The 14,918-nt window shown below is 51.2% G+C and overlaps 1 protein-coding gene across 3 annotated transcripts in view; it reads left to right on the top strand.

Annotated features, from left to right (window-relative positions):
- ERGIC1 (endoplasmic reticulum-golgi intermediate compartment 1) overlaps positions 1-14,178 on the top strand; it is a 103,284-nt gene extending 89,106 nt beyond the window's left edge. For 2 of the 3 annotated variants that reach the window (XM_042946579.1, XM_042946563.1), the window contains 2 exons: positions 686-808; positions 4,059-4,249. In XM_042946579.1, coding sequence (XP_042802513.1) covers positions 686-808; positions 4,059-4,229 — 294 coding nt within the window. In that variant the 3' untranslated portion in view covers positions 4,230-4,249. Of the gene's footprint in view, positions 1-685; positions 809-4,058; positions 4,250-12,271 lie in introns of those variants that run through there. The other variant, XM_042946572.1, reaches the window with a different exon arrangement.
- The last annotated feature ends 740 nt before the right edge of the window (positions 14,179-14,918 follow it).

Here is a 14,918-nt window from a genome sequence, read left to right as displayed (position 1 = left end):
GGGGCAGGGCTTACCACCCTTAGAGTCCCCAGCAGCCAGCAGGGGTGCCAGCACACAGGAAAGGTGCTCAGTAAACAATGAGTAGGGGTGCCTGGGTGACTCAGTCAGCTGGGCATCTGACTCTCAATTTGGGCTCAGGTCATAATCTCACAGTTCGTGGGATCGAGCCCCGTGTGGGGCTCTGCACTGACAGCACGGAGCCTGTTTAGGATTTTCTGTCTCCCTCTTTCTCTGCCCCTCCCCACTCACATTTGTTCTCTCTCTATCTCAAAATAAATAAACCTAAAAAAAATAATAGTCAATGAGTAAATGAATGGGTTTTGCATACCCAGGAGTTAAAGGGGGAAGTAGGCCTTTACTCAGATGGAGCCCAAATCACACCTGTCCTTTTACATCTCTGCTCTCTGATTCTGGTGCAGCTTCCATAGGTCATACGGTCAATTTCCAAGCAGCCAAAAGGGTTGAAAATATCCCCAGGAATGTTGCCCATCCAGACTCTGAGAGCAGAGCCTCTAGGAAAAGGGGTGAGATGAACTGGTAGAGTCTGGTTCCAGGCAAGAGGGAGAGAAGAAAGCCCATTCTTAGGGGTTGGCGGGGGACCCTCTGCATTCCAACCCCCACCCACCATGAGACATGGCTCATACATCTGATTCTCACATCCCCGTTCTCTCTTCCTTCACCCCAGGAGTACGTAGCCTACAGCCACACAGGCCGAATCATTCCCGCCATCTGGTTCCGCTATGACCTTAGCCCCATCACGGTCAAATACACAGAGAGACGGCAACCTCTGTACAGGTTCATCACCACGGTGAGTAGGTGGGGCGCCTGCCGTGGGCTCCTTCTCTCGGCAGCACTCCTGGTTCTCAAAGAACGGGATGCAGCCTGCAGGGCTAGGATCCTAGGCTGTAAACAGGAGGTTGTGATCCCCAGGATGTTTAGAAATGTTATCAGAATCATGTCATCCAGAAAATATTTTCCAAAGAGGTTTATCACTAAGTCTATTTAGTTTGTTAGGCAGGTTTTTATATGGGTCAATTAGATGTTTGTGATTTTCTCCAGTTTTTTATTTTTTTATGGGTTTAGCAGGGTTTATCCTTTTCTGTGGAAAATTTACAGCAAAGGTTTAACTCATTTTTTTCCCATGTCTATTTTCCAACTATAACTGCTGATATTGTCAAGTTTTTTCTTTCTTTCCTGCTTGCATTCTCTTCTCTTTATTTTCTCTCTTCCTTCTTCCCTTTCTTTCTCTCTCACCCTCTCTCTTTTCTTTTCTTTCTTGCCGTTGTCTCCATCAAGTCCAGTTTTCTGTGAAGCAGCTTCAGGCCGATGTCATTTTTCTTTGATACTGAGTATTTCTATTAAGTATACTGTTTCCTGGCCTTCCATTCAAAGTGTCCTTGGGGGCAGAAAAGCAGGCTCGCAGCATCCTGCTTCAGCCAGGTGGCCCGGAGATGTTTGGTAAGCCAGAGGCAGCGGAGGTGGAAGAGATGGGGTGATTATCCCTACCTCACAGATTTGGAGACTGAGACTAAGAGGCCCTTCTCCCCTGTACCTCTTTATACTCTTAATAATGATTGAAGATCAGGGGTCTTAGTCCCGGATCTTTCATTTCTGGCTCCCACTAGGTTTGTATTAGTCAGGACTCTGTTACAGAAAAGACAGCCCCACGTCCAGCTGGCTTGAGGGGTCAGTAAGCCTCAGGCATGGCTGTATCCAGGCACAAATATTGTCTAGAATAGGCTTTTTTTAAAATCCTGCTTTCCTCCGTACCGGCTTCATTTTCAAATAGAATTCACTCATAGAAAGTGCCCCTTTCTCAGTAATTGGACCTGAGTCCTGGATAAGGTAGTGCTGTCACTGGCCCTGCCTCATTCCCATGCCAGCCTTGTGGCCTAAAGAATGAAAGGACTTCCAGCCCGCTGACCCCAGCCAGATGAAGAAGACAAACATTATGAGGGGGTGGGACTCCCCAAGAGAAAAATCAGGGGTCAGTTACTAGAAAACAGAGGGGTGGATACTAAGAGGCAAAAAGGTCCGATGTCCACAACAACGTCTCTGTCTTATAATCCATTAAAAAGGAATAACAGTTCCTGCTCTCCCTGCCTCCCAGGCCTCATGGGGCTCAAAGGAGATCATCAAATGGAAGCTTTTTGCCTTCTAGAATGCCATGTGGGTACAAAGGGTGTCAGAACCCTAGTGCTTTTAGGAGCCTCACAACATTCTCGGACTCCACAAAACGCAAAACTTTCAATCAGCAGAGGGCACCTAACAGAAAGCTAAGACACTCAACACAGATTGGAAAAAGGTATTCATCACACATACGAGACAGGAGTAATCTTCAGAATTTATATATAAAGAATTCCTACAGACCAGTGAGAAAAAGTTAAGCGACCATGAAGAAAAATGGGTGAGGACTTAAGCATTCATAGAAGAGACCATACTGGCCATGAAAAGGTGCCCAAATTCCCTAGAAACTGGAGGAATTTGATTCAAAATACCAGACCCAGCTTGGTCCTATCAGACTAGCAGAACTCAAAGACCCACAATAGAGACTGGGGGGGTGCACAGCAAGGGGTCCTGCATGCACTATCTGGTACGAAGGTAGATTGGGCCAGCTGCTGGCGGGGTCAAGCGCAAACCCTTTGACCCCAAAGCCGGGGAACTTGTGAGCAAGCGGTTTTACCCAAAGCCCCGCAGGGTAGGACCCCAAGTTGTTCCTTTTACCCCAGTGCTCTTACTGCATACCCAGAGTAAGAAACTACAACACAAGTAGGTACGTTTGTGCAGATGTGGTCTGCTTCTCTGAGGCCCTGGGGCTATGGCATTGACAGTGGCAGAGAAACCCTGTGCCCATGTCTTACTGTAGGGTCTAGAAGGATCTTCATGTCCCCTTCTTATTTGCTCCTACGTGCCAGATGGCTGAGGCTCCCAGTGTGAAAACCCCTTGGCAGGTGGCTGAGAAACGAAGCGACTCCATTTATTTGCTAAACTTTCGCTAGCATTGACCACATGCCAGTCCCTGTGCCCGGCAATGGCGAGAGCCGAATTTGACTTCATCCCTGCCCTCAAGCTGCTCCCAGCTGGTGGGGAAGAGGGGCTGGCACGCAGAGAATGGAAGCCCACCCAGCAGGGGCTCCACTGAAGCTATGCACCGGGCACTGTGGTAGCAAAGACTCCCTTCTGTTCGGAAAATTTGGGGAAGGAAACCCAGGGATGAAGGATGCAGAGACATTTTCTAGACTGGTGGGTGAAGGAGAGAGGGTCTTAGCACAGGGAGTAGTATGTGCAGAGGCGCCCTGCTTAGCATGTTTTGTGAAGGCCGTGTGGCCTCTTTTGATGCGGGTGGACTTCTAAGAGCTGGAGGTCCCAAGAAGTCACAGGGGAAAAGCCCGTCCATCTGACTCAGAGGCCAGACACCTCCATGACCCCATTGCCTTCTCCTCCTGCCTTTGGCCGTCAGCGTCTCTTCCACCTCTGTCCCATCCGCCTCACCGGAGCACGGACCATGCTGCAGGGGTCTTCCTGACATCATTAGCCTGGTGGCCCCGCACCACCATCATGGTCGTCCCGGCAACCGTGGGGTCAGCCCCAAGTGAGCCAACCGGCTGTCCCTGGCAGATGGCGTCATTGTGGAGCTTCAAAGCCCCTTGTCACGAGGCGGCAGATGTGGGGATGACGCTCACAGGCAGGCACACACAGCACAAAGACCCCCGGGAGCCCTAGCAGGGTAGGGTGGGGCCAGGATGGAAGTGGAGGCACCTGCTGTGACTTCTCTTTCTCTCTTTTAAAAATCAAACACTTGTGTGCCAAGCCCCCAAGCCCCAAATGGGGGCCTCTGCAAATAGCTCCTCACAGGGGCTGCTTAAGAGAGGGCTTAGGCCAGAGGCCAGGATGTCGTCATGTGGCGGCTGCAGGGCTGCAGGGGCAGCTGTGGGTGGGCTGGAATGAGGTGGGGTGTAGTTCAAGGGGGTGTGGGTGGGGCGGGGAGGGGCAGGTGGGGCCTCCCCGATGCATTTGTACCTATGAAGTCCCTGGCTTATCCGAGGTCGCTCCTCCAGGGTCTCACGGTCTGGAAAGGAACTGGACATCCTGAGCCCGAACAGAGGAGGGTCCTTCCTCCTGGAAGTCCCCATCAGGCTGCCTGGGGCTTCTCTCTCTGGGCACCCAGGGCACCTTGCTCAGACTTCCACTTTGTGCCATTCCAGAAAATGTCACCACTAATGGAATAAACAGATGTTTTGTAACAACATGCAAGTGATCCCCTTCAAAGCGCCCCCTCCCACACACGCACATTTGTCCCCTGCCCCTGCCACTTGCCGAAGCCCCTTTTTTGGGATTGCCTTCAAGTGGGTTGTGGTGACAGATTGGATGACTTCAGAAGTGTCACGTCGCTTTCCCTGTGTGTTTTATTCTGTCGGGGAGGAACAGCCAGAAGCCAAAAAGTATCAACTTGGATCAGTTTGGCCATGACAGTTTTTGCCCACCAAAAATGACCAGTTGGTAATGGCAATTCAGTAGCTGCATTCGACGTAATCCCTGGCCTCAAGGTGCTCCTTGCCAGCGAAATAATTCCCCAAACTTTAGATTGTACTTTGTACTTGCCAGGCCTGATTATGATGAGCCCCAAGTCTGTTTCCCCTCAGTGTCCCCTGCATCCAGCACAGGGCCTAGCCTGGATGTCGATACTCAGAAATATACAAGGGACGGCTGCTTGAAGAAGGGATCCTATAGCTACACTTATTAAGCATCTACTGTTACTGGGTAATTCTGTAATTATCTCCTTCAACTTTCCCAGCAGCCCTCCAAGGTAGAGATCATTCTTGTTTTATGTACGAATTAACTGAGGCCCAGAGAGTTAAAGAAACTGTGCCAGGGCACAGCCAGTAAATGGCAAAGCTGGGACCTGACTCCAGAGCCTGTTTTTTTTTGTTTTTGTTTTTTTTTAACGTTTATTTATTTTTGAGACAGAGAGAGACAGAGCATGAACGGGGGAGGGGCAGAGAGAGAGGGAGACACAGAATCGGAAACAGGCTTCAGGCTCTGAGCCATCAGCCCAGAGCCTGACGCGGGGCTCGAACTCACAGACCGCGAGATCGTGACCTGAGCCGAAGTCGGACGCTTAACCGACTGAGCCACCCAGGCGCCCCAGCCAGAGCCTGTTTCTGCCACATCGCCCACCCCACCCCCACCACTGCCACTAGCTTGGGAGCCTCTGCCTTCCAAAACAAAGGCTCTTCAGGATGTCCCAGGAACAGAGTCCCCAGAAACCATGAAGCCCTTGATAGGACACCAGGATCTTTTGATACAGTGACTCCATACTGGGAATCAGGAAGAAATGTGATAGCAGGAAACAAGGCGACGTTGTGAGCACGAGTGATAAAATCACAGTCATGCACACAAATCATTAAAACAACACCACCACCCACATGTAAACTGTCCATCTAAGATTGGTTGGCTGGTGACTTGCAAATTTTCCTGCCCAAATCTGATTACCTGTCACTCATCTGTTGGGACGCCTATGAGGATTTGCTGTAGACAAAAGGCATTAGATACTCGGGTGTGGGGGAGAGGGAGACAGTAAAAACAACTGAGAAGAGACAAACTTAAAACAGGCATAGTGCCTTACCCGCTAAGGCAATATGAGTTGGGAAGAGACCAGCTTTGTAGCTCGGTCTGAATCTCGCCTACTCAGACTTCCCTTGAAGTAACTCTCTTACCCGGACCATGAGCTCCAGGAAGGCAGGGCGGGGCCTTCATCATCTCTGGTCTCCAGACCTGGGACAGTGCAGGCAGGTGATAAATAGGTGTCAAACAATGAGCAAACCGATGGAGGGGTGCACATCTTGGTCCATGCCCATAGCACAAGTTCCTAGTATCTGAGGAACGGAACAGAATCCACATTAGCAGCTCAGTTATTGAGGGCTGGAAATGTGTGTGTGGGGGGGACAAAAACTTTGGTTCAGATCCTTCCAGACGTTCGAGCAGAGCTAGCTCTTCCAGAAGGTTGTGTACCAGGGACAGATTGCTCCAACTGGGTCTGAACACAGATAGCTCGGTAGCAACAGAAGTTCCTGGTGCTTGCTTTTTGAAGGCAGATTCTGAGACGTAAAAGGAATAGCAGAATGGAGCGAGCTCCCTTTTAGAAACTGTACTTATTTTTACAGCCACACAGCTTACTTCCTAAACTTCATTGATGGGGTCCCCTTATTTCAGGACATTTGATAAAACTTAATTGAGAAAAAGCCATTCATGTGTGAAGGCGGGGACTGAGAGGAGCCTTCAGGTTGCGGGTAAAGTACGGTGGTCTAACAGAAAAAAGCAGGCCCTTTGCAGCCTTCCTGACCTGATTCTCATCACCCTCGCCTATTTGGTAGTTGTGTGACCTTGAACAGGCCAGTCCCTCTCTGAGCCTCTTCTTCCCCATCTGTGAAATGGGGATCACGCCATTTCCCCGAGGAGTTGCAAAGATTGAATGAGAAGGCAGAAGAGAATGCCGTCTCAGGCCTGGCCCACAGTAGGTGCTCAACCAAGGTGGGGTTTTTGGGGGGAGGGAGGGGGAGTATTTTGCAGCTTCAGCCATTGGAAGAACGGGGGCGGGGAGAGGGCTCTGTTCCCCCACCAGGCTCCTGTGCTAGAGGGTGGGAGTGGAGGGTCCGGCAGGCGTGGCACCACGGGATGGAGACCACCACACCCTCTCCTCCCCCACTTTTCCAGGGCCCAGTCATCAGCTTCCCTTCTGCGACAGCCCCCACCCCTGCGTAGCCACAGCTTTGGTGTTCTCATCCACGGCTCCAGTCTGTCTGCCGCCACCAGCATCTGATGGGACTCCGATTCATTATTTATTTCCTCATTCTGGGCCTTTTCCACAAGCTTTTCAAGCAATGCTGACTGCACGGGGAAAGTGAACGAACAGTTCGCAGGCACTTGAGGTACAGCAGCCAGCCAGACAGAGGCCATCCTGGTCCTCACAGGGGGCCCCATTTTACAGATGGGAGAAACCGAGGCTCGCGGGCGGGGGGGGTGGGTAACCTGGCTTTCCTGGCCAGAGTGGCAGAGCTGGCGTCTGACCGCAGGAATGTTTCCTCCAGAGCCCGCAGTCTCCACCCCCACCCCCGTGTTGGTATGTGTTGTGCTCCTCCGTTGCCCACTGTGGAAAAGAAAATGCGGGGGAGGGACGATGGATCGGGAAAGCATTAGTGCTGGTGGAACAACAGAGGGATTCAGCTCTCCAGCCAGTGCGGTTAGAACGCGTCCTTTCCATATTGTAAGGAATTAAGAGCCATAATTAAAACGTAAGGGAAACACACACACACACACACACACACACACACACACACACACACACACACATCTTCTTTTCAAGGTAGAGAAACTGACTTCATTCTAGCCAGAGCAGGAGGCTGGGAAGCTGGTGAAACCACAGGAAATCTCTGCTAAAGAACAAAGGGGCACATTATTGAGGACTTCTGATGAAAACAAAGTAATGCGCTCCTCTCAGACTCACTGGGGCCTGGATATCGAATTGTCCTTGTTTCCATTTCTGGAGCCAGGGCTGCTGACCAGAGTGGGGTTGCATGTGCTGGGTCTAGTGGCCCTTTCTGGCTCAGTGGCCCTGCTCCTTCACCACCCCCACTGCCTCAGGGCCCGGTCCGGAGGTACAAGAACATGGCAGGGGCGCCTGGGTGGCTCAGTCGGTTGAGCGACCGACTTCGGCTCAGGTCATGATCTCACGGTTTGTGGGTTCGAGCCCCGCGTCGGGCTCTGTGCTGACAGCTCAGAGCCTGGAGCCTGCTTCTGATTCTGTGTCTCCCTCTCTCTCTCTGCCCCTCCTGGACTCATGCTCTGTCTCTCTCTGTCTCCAAAATAAATAAACATTAAAAAAAAAAAAATTAAAAAAAAAAAAAAAAGAACATGGCAGCGGTGAGGGACCAAGGGAACATTCACGGCTGTGTGTATAACACAAACACTCATTCGGTCTGATAGCTATCCTGAGGGGTGAGGATTAGCCTTCCCGTTTTTTTTAAAGGAAGGAAACTGAGGTATGGGAAGTAAGGATGATGCAAGGGTACAAGACAGGAGGGGCCCCAACCAGAAATACCTTTGTATAAGGTACTTCTGATATCTTCTTGGTGTTTGTGCTTGACATAGAGCCCTGGGCAGATGTGAATAGCTCCCTGACTGGCCAGAGAAGGGAAATAACCTCCAGCTTAGGTACTCTGCCCCCTGAGGGATATGCTTCATCACAAACACCTCTTGGCATGTGCTTGAGGGAATATCCTGTCAAGATCTCAGCTACCCCATCTGTAGAATGGGCCCTTGAAGTGCTTAGGACCTGGGCAACTGCAAAGAATCTGCATGTGGTGCCAGGGACACCTTTGCTGTCCTGTCTTTCCATGAATGGGCTTGTTCTTTCGGTAAAAGAGCCAGTTAGAAAAAAAGGAAATTGAGACCCAAAGGGTTGCTCTGAGGAGTAAGTGGTATTTTACCCATTGTGGTTCTTAGAGTGGGTCTCAGAGAGATTTAGAAAATCTCAGATCTCAGCAACAAGGTCAGAGCCTTCCAGTCAGTTGAAAGATTAGGTATTGTTTACTGAGCACCTACTAAGCACTAGGAGCTCCAGGGGCATCTCCTGCAGTACGACAATTGGCAGGGTAGGGGTGGTTTTCCCGTGTCGTAGATGAAAAAAACCGAGGCCCGGAACGGCTCTCCCATGGCTAGAGTAAGCGACAGCCACGGCTCGGCTTCCCAAGGCTGAACCCTTTCTGCTGCCATGGCAGGGGAGGCCCTGGTAGACTCCCCAGGACGCGCTTCATCCCCACCCCACTCTGCTCAGGGCCCCTGCACCATGTACAGTGAGGATGCATATGATTGGCTTTATGTAAACTTTTCTTCATGTGTGTGCATCTTGGCACATCCCCCATCGTGGGTCGGAGAGATGCCAGGCCACCATCTGCCCTTTCAACAGCCCTTTTCTTGGCCTGTTCTTGAGATCTGCCCCACCAGTATGATGACGCCTGTCACCTTGCCACCACCAATGTAAGGCCTGAGTCCCAAGACAGACATTCTGTCCACTGCAGCCTCGTGGCTTCATTTATTTCCCTGTTTCAGAACTGGGGACTGTGGCCTTCCCGGGACACAAGATGGCTGAGACTGGCTACCTCCTCGGAGAGTCCAGATGTGGTCACCTCCTGGTGTTGAGGGTCGCTGTGGCCACCCACGTGTCAGAATCCAGGGAGCACCACAGCCTGAGAGCGCCCCGGGACCCCTCCCCTCGTGACCCCTGCTTCACCTCATACCAGTCACCACCTATGAGTGTGAGCGTGTCAAGAAGGCCGGAGCAGGCTAATGGCAAAATCCTGAAGGCAGGGGCCATACCAGCGTCAAACAGGCTGCTAGATTTTTCTTTCAGCTTTTGAGGTGCCTCCCCCTGCCCCAGAATGTGCCAGAAATCCCCCTCCTCATCGGACCGGTGACGAGCACCTTTAACAGATGTAGGATAAAGGGGGATGTGCTGCTGTGTGGGGGGTATTGGGGGATACCCAGGGGGCCTCACTGCAGCGCCCCCTTAGCCCTAGGCTCACGGCAGCTCACTCTGATGGGGCTAGTTGCCGAGTAGCTTACGTGCCCCGGGGCCTCAGCTTCCCCGCAGCTGTGTGTTTTCTTGTACCTCAGTGCATGTGCTGTCTCCTCCTGCTCCTGGAGACTTCAGACTGGGTGCCAGGTGTATGTGAATCATAGGCACGCTTGGGTTCCAAAGCGTGTGTGCGGATATAGGGTGTCTGTGTGTGTGTGTGTGTGGTTTTTTTGTTTTTATTATTTGCTCCATTGCACTTAAGTCACATTTTCCTCTTCTCTGACCCAAGCTCTAAAAGCATTTTGTGGTATAAAATCTCCTATCATCTGATCCAGTCTACCGAAATAAACCAGCTCCCCTGCCGTCATCTTCCTTGAAAAGTGGCCCTGCGTCATGCTCTGAGGCTGGCAGGGAGAGGCCCCGCCTGCTGAAAACACTTCATAATAATCCCCCTAGCGCCCCCCATCCTCTTCACTCCCTGGGGGGCTGCTCTGGTTTCTTGGGCTGTTATTACTGGAATGCCAGCTGCTCTACTGAGAGCCCATCCGTACAGACCTGCTCTGTCTTGGGCCTCACAGGCCTCTGCTTAGCTCATCTTGCGGAAATATCATCTTAAAAATAAACACTGGTTCGATCTGCACTTCCCTCTCACCTCCGCCGTGTCTCCTGGCCTCCCGCACTTGGCCCCAGAGGATCCATTAAGTCACTGCCATCTCTCAGAGTCCTCCAGCGGTTGAGCGTCAGTGGCGGGCCGGCCACCCAGTGGTGCCTCCGGGGGCCCTCTAGGACTGTTCCTCTGGGCTTCTTCGGAGTCCTGTGGTCATTTAAGTGCTTCTTGCACGTGGCATGGGGGAAAGAGTGCGAGCTCCGGAGGCAGGCAGACCTCGCTGTGCCACCCGCTCGCTGTGTGACCTTGGAAAAGTTATTTCCTTGTCTGGGCGCCATGGGTACGTGACTCAAGAGTGGCACACTGGGTGATGGGTGGTATTGGCTCTTTGGAGTGGCATAAAGTATGTGCTCAAGAGGAAAAATACATCAAAAGAAATTTTTTTAATGTTTATTTATTTTTGAGAGAGACAGAGACAGAATGCGAGTGGGTTAGGGGGCAGAGAGAGAGAGGGAGACACAGAATGCGAAGCAGGCTCCAGGCTCCAAGCTGTCAGCACAGAGCCCGACGCGGGGCTCGAACTCACAAGCTGTGAGATCATGACCTGAGCCGAAGTCGGGACACTCAACCGACTGAGCCACCCAGGCGCCCCAAGAGGAAAAATTCATTTAAAGTTGCCTTGCAAATCTCCTCTGAAGTTCTTTTATCTTCCATCATCCATACTTTGATTCTATTATGGAACCAGAAAGCAACCAATAGGCAGGCCAGGAAATTTTGAGTAAAACAGAGCATTATTTTGATGTGTCACAGGTGGAGTTCTGGCACAAGCAAAGATAGGAATTCAGTTAGGTGGAGAGTTTTGTGCCTGAGAAGCAGCGGAGCGTCCTGTTAAGAATGCAGACTCCCAAGTTCGACCCACTGATCACTGTGGTATTGGACCGGTGATCCAATGTCTCTGTGCCTCAGTTTCCTTGGCGGTAATATTTGCGTCAGAGTAGTACTTCCTAGGGTTGGCCTGGGGATGCAGGGAGGAGGGAGGCACAAAGTACTCAAGCCCCACCTGGCACAGAGAAAGTGCTACGTAAGCTGTTTTGTCCTGGTTATTGCATTTGATCGTGTGGCCGGGAGTTAGGAAGTCCAGCATACAGGTGCCATTCATTGTCATCCCCCCTACTGCAGTGGTTCTTAACTGGGGGCAGTTTTTACCCCCCGGAGACACTTGACAGTGTTTGGTTGTCACGACAGGAAGGAAAGGGTACTACTGGAGTCTCATGGGTGGAGGCCTAAGAGGCTGCAAATAAACATCCTTCATTGCACAGGACAGCCCTCCCACAACAAAGAATTTTCTGGTCCCCAAAGTAAATAGTGCCGTAAGAAACTTGGCCGTAATGTAAGCTTTCTGGTAGTGCCAGAGGCTCCCTCTCTTCTGTAGCTCTTGCCCTGGTTGTACTTTTGCATTTGTTGGTATGATTATTTGATTACTACCCATCCCACTGATCTCCTACAAGCTTTGGAGAGTGAGAGATTTATTTCTCATTCCCGTCCATCCAGGCCAATGCTGCCTATTCGGCCCACCCCGGATCTCAGTCACAGGCAGCGCTGGGCCTGGACCTGTCAGAGCCAGGTTCAAGTCCCGGGATTGCCACTTCCTGGCTGTGTGACCTTGGGCCAGTGGCACTGCCTTTCTGAACCTCCATTCCTTCATCTGCAAATGGGACTGTAAAAATCTGATAAATTTAGAGTGGAAGTTAGGACCACAGGCTCCAGGGTCAAGACATACTTGAGTTCGGGTCACAGCTGTGTTACTTCCAGTGTGAATTCAGTTACCTAACTAAACCTTGGTTTTCTCACCGATGAAACGGGTCTACTAATCCCCTTCCTCATTCAGACGGTTGGTATGGGATTTAAAGGAGCTGCTGATGGTTACTTTTCTTGTTATTAAATTCATCATCCAATAAGTGGGTTTTGTTGAACCCTGCATATGTTCCAGACCCCATTAGTTATGGGGCAGAGCTTGTGATTTGGGAGGGGTCTGGCCTGGCGCTCCATCCGGTGCTGACCTCTGACCCTCCCCCCCCTCGCCCTTTCAGATCTGTGCCATTATCGGTGGGACCTTCACTGTTGCCGGCATTCTGGACTCCTGTATCTTCACAGCCTCGGAGGCCTGGAAGAAGATCCAGTTGGGCAAGATGCATTGACGACCCGCCGGCCCAATGGCCAAGGACCCCGGGAGACTGCCAGCCCTGCTTCCGGCCCCCCATCTCCTCCTGCCCTCTTATCTGGCCCAGGATCTGGCTGCATCCCAAAGTGGGGGTGGGGGGAGGCAGGGGGTGGCTCACGGTTTCGCAGCTACCTCTTTTCCCCATCTTTAATTTGACACGAATTACACTGCCTGAAGTCGTGGTGCCCCTTTTCCTGGGGAGCCCCAAGACCACCACAGCCAGGCAAGGGAGGTGCGGGGATATTGGGGACCACTCCTGGGAGGGCTGCAGTTCCTTCCCTCTTAGGGGAACAGCCCAGAATCCACGTCGACCAGCTCACAGCCAGGCTTTGACAATCTCGAAGCTCCCACCATTTGGACGCACTAATCACTTGGCCTCTCCCCTGGGGAGCCGGCCTGCAGACCGGGGCTCTCAGCTTTGGACCACCCTGCCCCCGGGTGCCTCCACTGTGCGCCTTCAGTACGGATGGTACTTCCCAGGCAAATCCCTGGGATGTGGCGCTATGGGCGGAACCCTCGCCTTTGCTCCATCCCTTCTTGTCCATCTCAGAGCTCAGGCTCAAGTCCCTCACCCCCACCCATTTCTTTTTCTCCTGAGAAGCAGACACCCAGTTGTTGGGTAGCAGCGGTGGAAACTCAGGTCTGCCCGTTGGAAACTGGGCGGGTGGCAAGTTCTCCTTCCTCTCTTCACCTTGTTTCTCTGAAACCCCATCCCCACCCCCACCAATGTGCCTCAGCCCCTGTGCTGTGTGGCAGCAGCATCTCTTGGTGGAGGGGCTGGTTGTCACTGGGGAATCATCCTTTGAAAACCAGACATGGTCTGTGCACTCATGTCCAGATGGAAGGCATCCTTCTCTGCAGCCCTGAAAGAATCATGTCTCACCCTCTCCTGGACAGTTGCCATCAGTCCCAAGGCCTTAGGTGGGGCAAGCAGAGCAGATCAGCCCTGTCTTTGGACATCTACCTTCCGGGCTTCCAGCGGGTGCACAGCACTCGGACTTCTCTGCAGCTCAGTTGTGGCCCACTTGCCACTGAGGTCCCCCCCCATCAGGGGCCATATAGGTTCTTGGTCCCTGGGGACAGCTCCATTGTCTCCCCACTTGCTCCTGAGGTGGGTCCCTACCCCGCTGCTCACCCTCATCCTTCCCCTTCAGTCCGGAAAGGGAGCTACAATGGTCCAGGCACGAATGCCACCCCGGGGGAATTTTAGGTATGCCCTTTTGTCCCAGGGAGAGAGCCGCCTGCCTGTTTTCCATTTATATCAAGATTGTTTGCATACTTTTGTAATTAAGGGCAGTGTCTGGTGGAAGTTTTTAAATTATCTCTATGGATAGCTCAAGTCTCTGCCATTTGTAAGTTTTGGCTCTGGATTCCAGTTAGAAAAGTGTCCCCTTCTGCATATGAGTTGACTGATGTTGTGACTGTAAACTGCATTTGGTTATCTCTGGTATCTGTGGCCACTTGGATGGATTTTTTTTTTTTTTTTCACCTTCTGTTCCCCAGTTGGAGAAAGGAGTCTCTTTGGTGTGTGAATACCTGCACCTGTAGAGGGTGGGCAGGGTGGGGTGGGGAAATGTGTGGCATGCACATGAGTTGAAATTCCACTTTTATGCTTTTTTTCAGAAAAAAAAATAATGACTCTTGAGGACATGGGGGATGTCAGTTTCCTATGGAAGAGACACCTCTGATCTGTTATTCTTATAAACAATCTCAAGGGAAAAAATGGTTTAGTTCTTTCCCCACTCGTTGGGTTCAGATAGATTAAAAGGCTGATTTTCAGAACTGTTGTTGTGTGTTTCTTTCTACTTGATTGTGGCTGGGTAGCCTAGAGGCTGGGCACACAGTCAGAATGGAATTTAATTCTAGAGGAGAAAAATGGGGAAATGTGGAAAAGATCCGTGAGGATGATTGGAAAGTCAAGATCTCTTGCAACCAGCCCTTCTTTATTGAATCCCTACAGAATATTCCTGGATCTGCCATTTTCTAGCTGTGTAGCCTCAGGTCAGGTTCTTAACCACTCAGTGCCTCAGTTTCCTCAGGTGAAAATAGAGTAATCAAACAATCAGGGCTGTTACAGAAATTAAATCTATCATATGCACAAGTAAGTCACACTGGATCAGAAGGAGCTTGTGGATGTGGCAAAGGGTTATGTGGTAAATTTTCAAAATTGAGAGTTGTTTCATACGGGTATTCCAAAATAGAATATAGTCTCTTTGAGAACAGGGAACAGGGCTAACTAACATGTTTAACCACAGCTTTGAACCAAGGGCTGCAATAAATTAAAGGTGTTTCATAAAGTCTCCCTGATTTCCAAGAATCTGGCAATCCTTGTTCAGACTTAATCTCAGCAAAGGGGAGACTATCCCAGCTCTGAATAGGAGATTGACATGGCTATTTACCACCCTGCTCTCAGCTCTTCAAGGCCCTCACCTGGAACAGCATGAACGTGGATCATTCATCAGGGATGAATGTGGCAGTGAACCGCTCTGCAAGAAACTTCACGGATTCTCTCTGTA

The sequence above is a fragment of the Panthera leo genome, chromosome A1, assembly GCF_018350215.1.
Source record: "Panthera leo isolate Ple1 chromosome A1, P.leo_Ple1_pat1.1, whole genome shotgun sequence".
Lineage (NCBI taxonomy): Eukaryota > Metazoa > Chordata > Mammalia > Carnivora > Felidae > Panthera > Panthera leo.
Note: the sequence above shows the minus strand (reverse complement) of the source record. Positions and strands in the feature narration are given on the sequence as shown.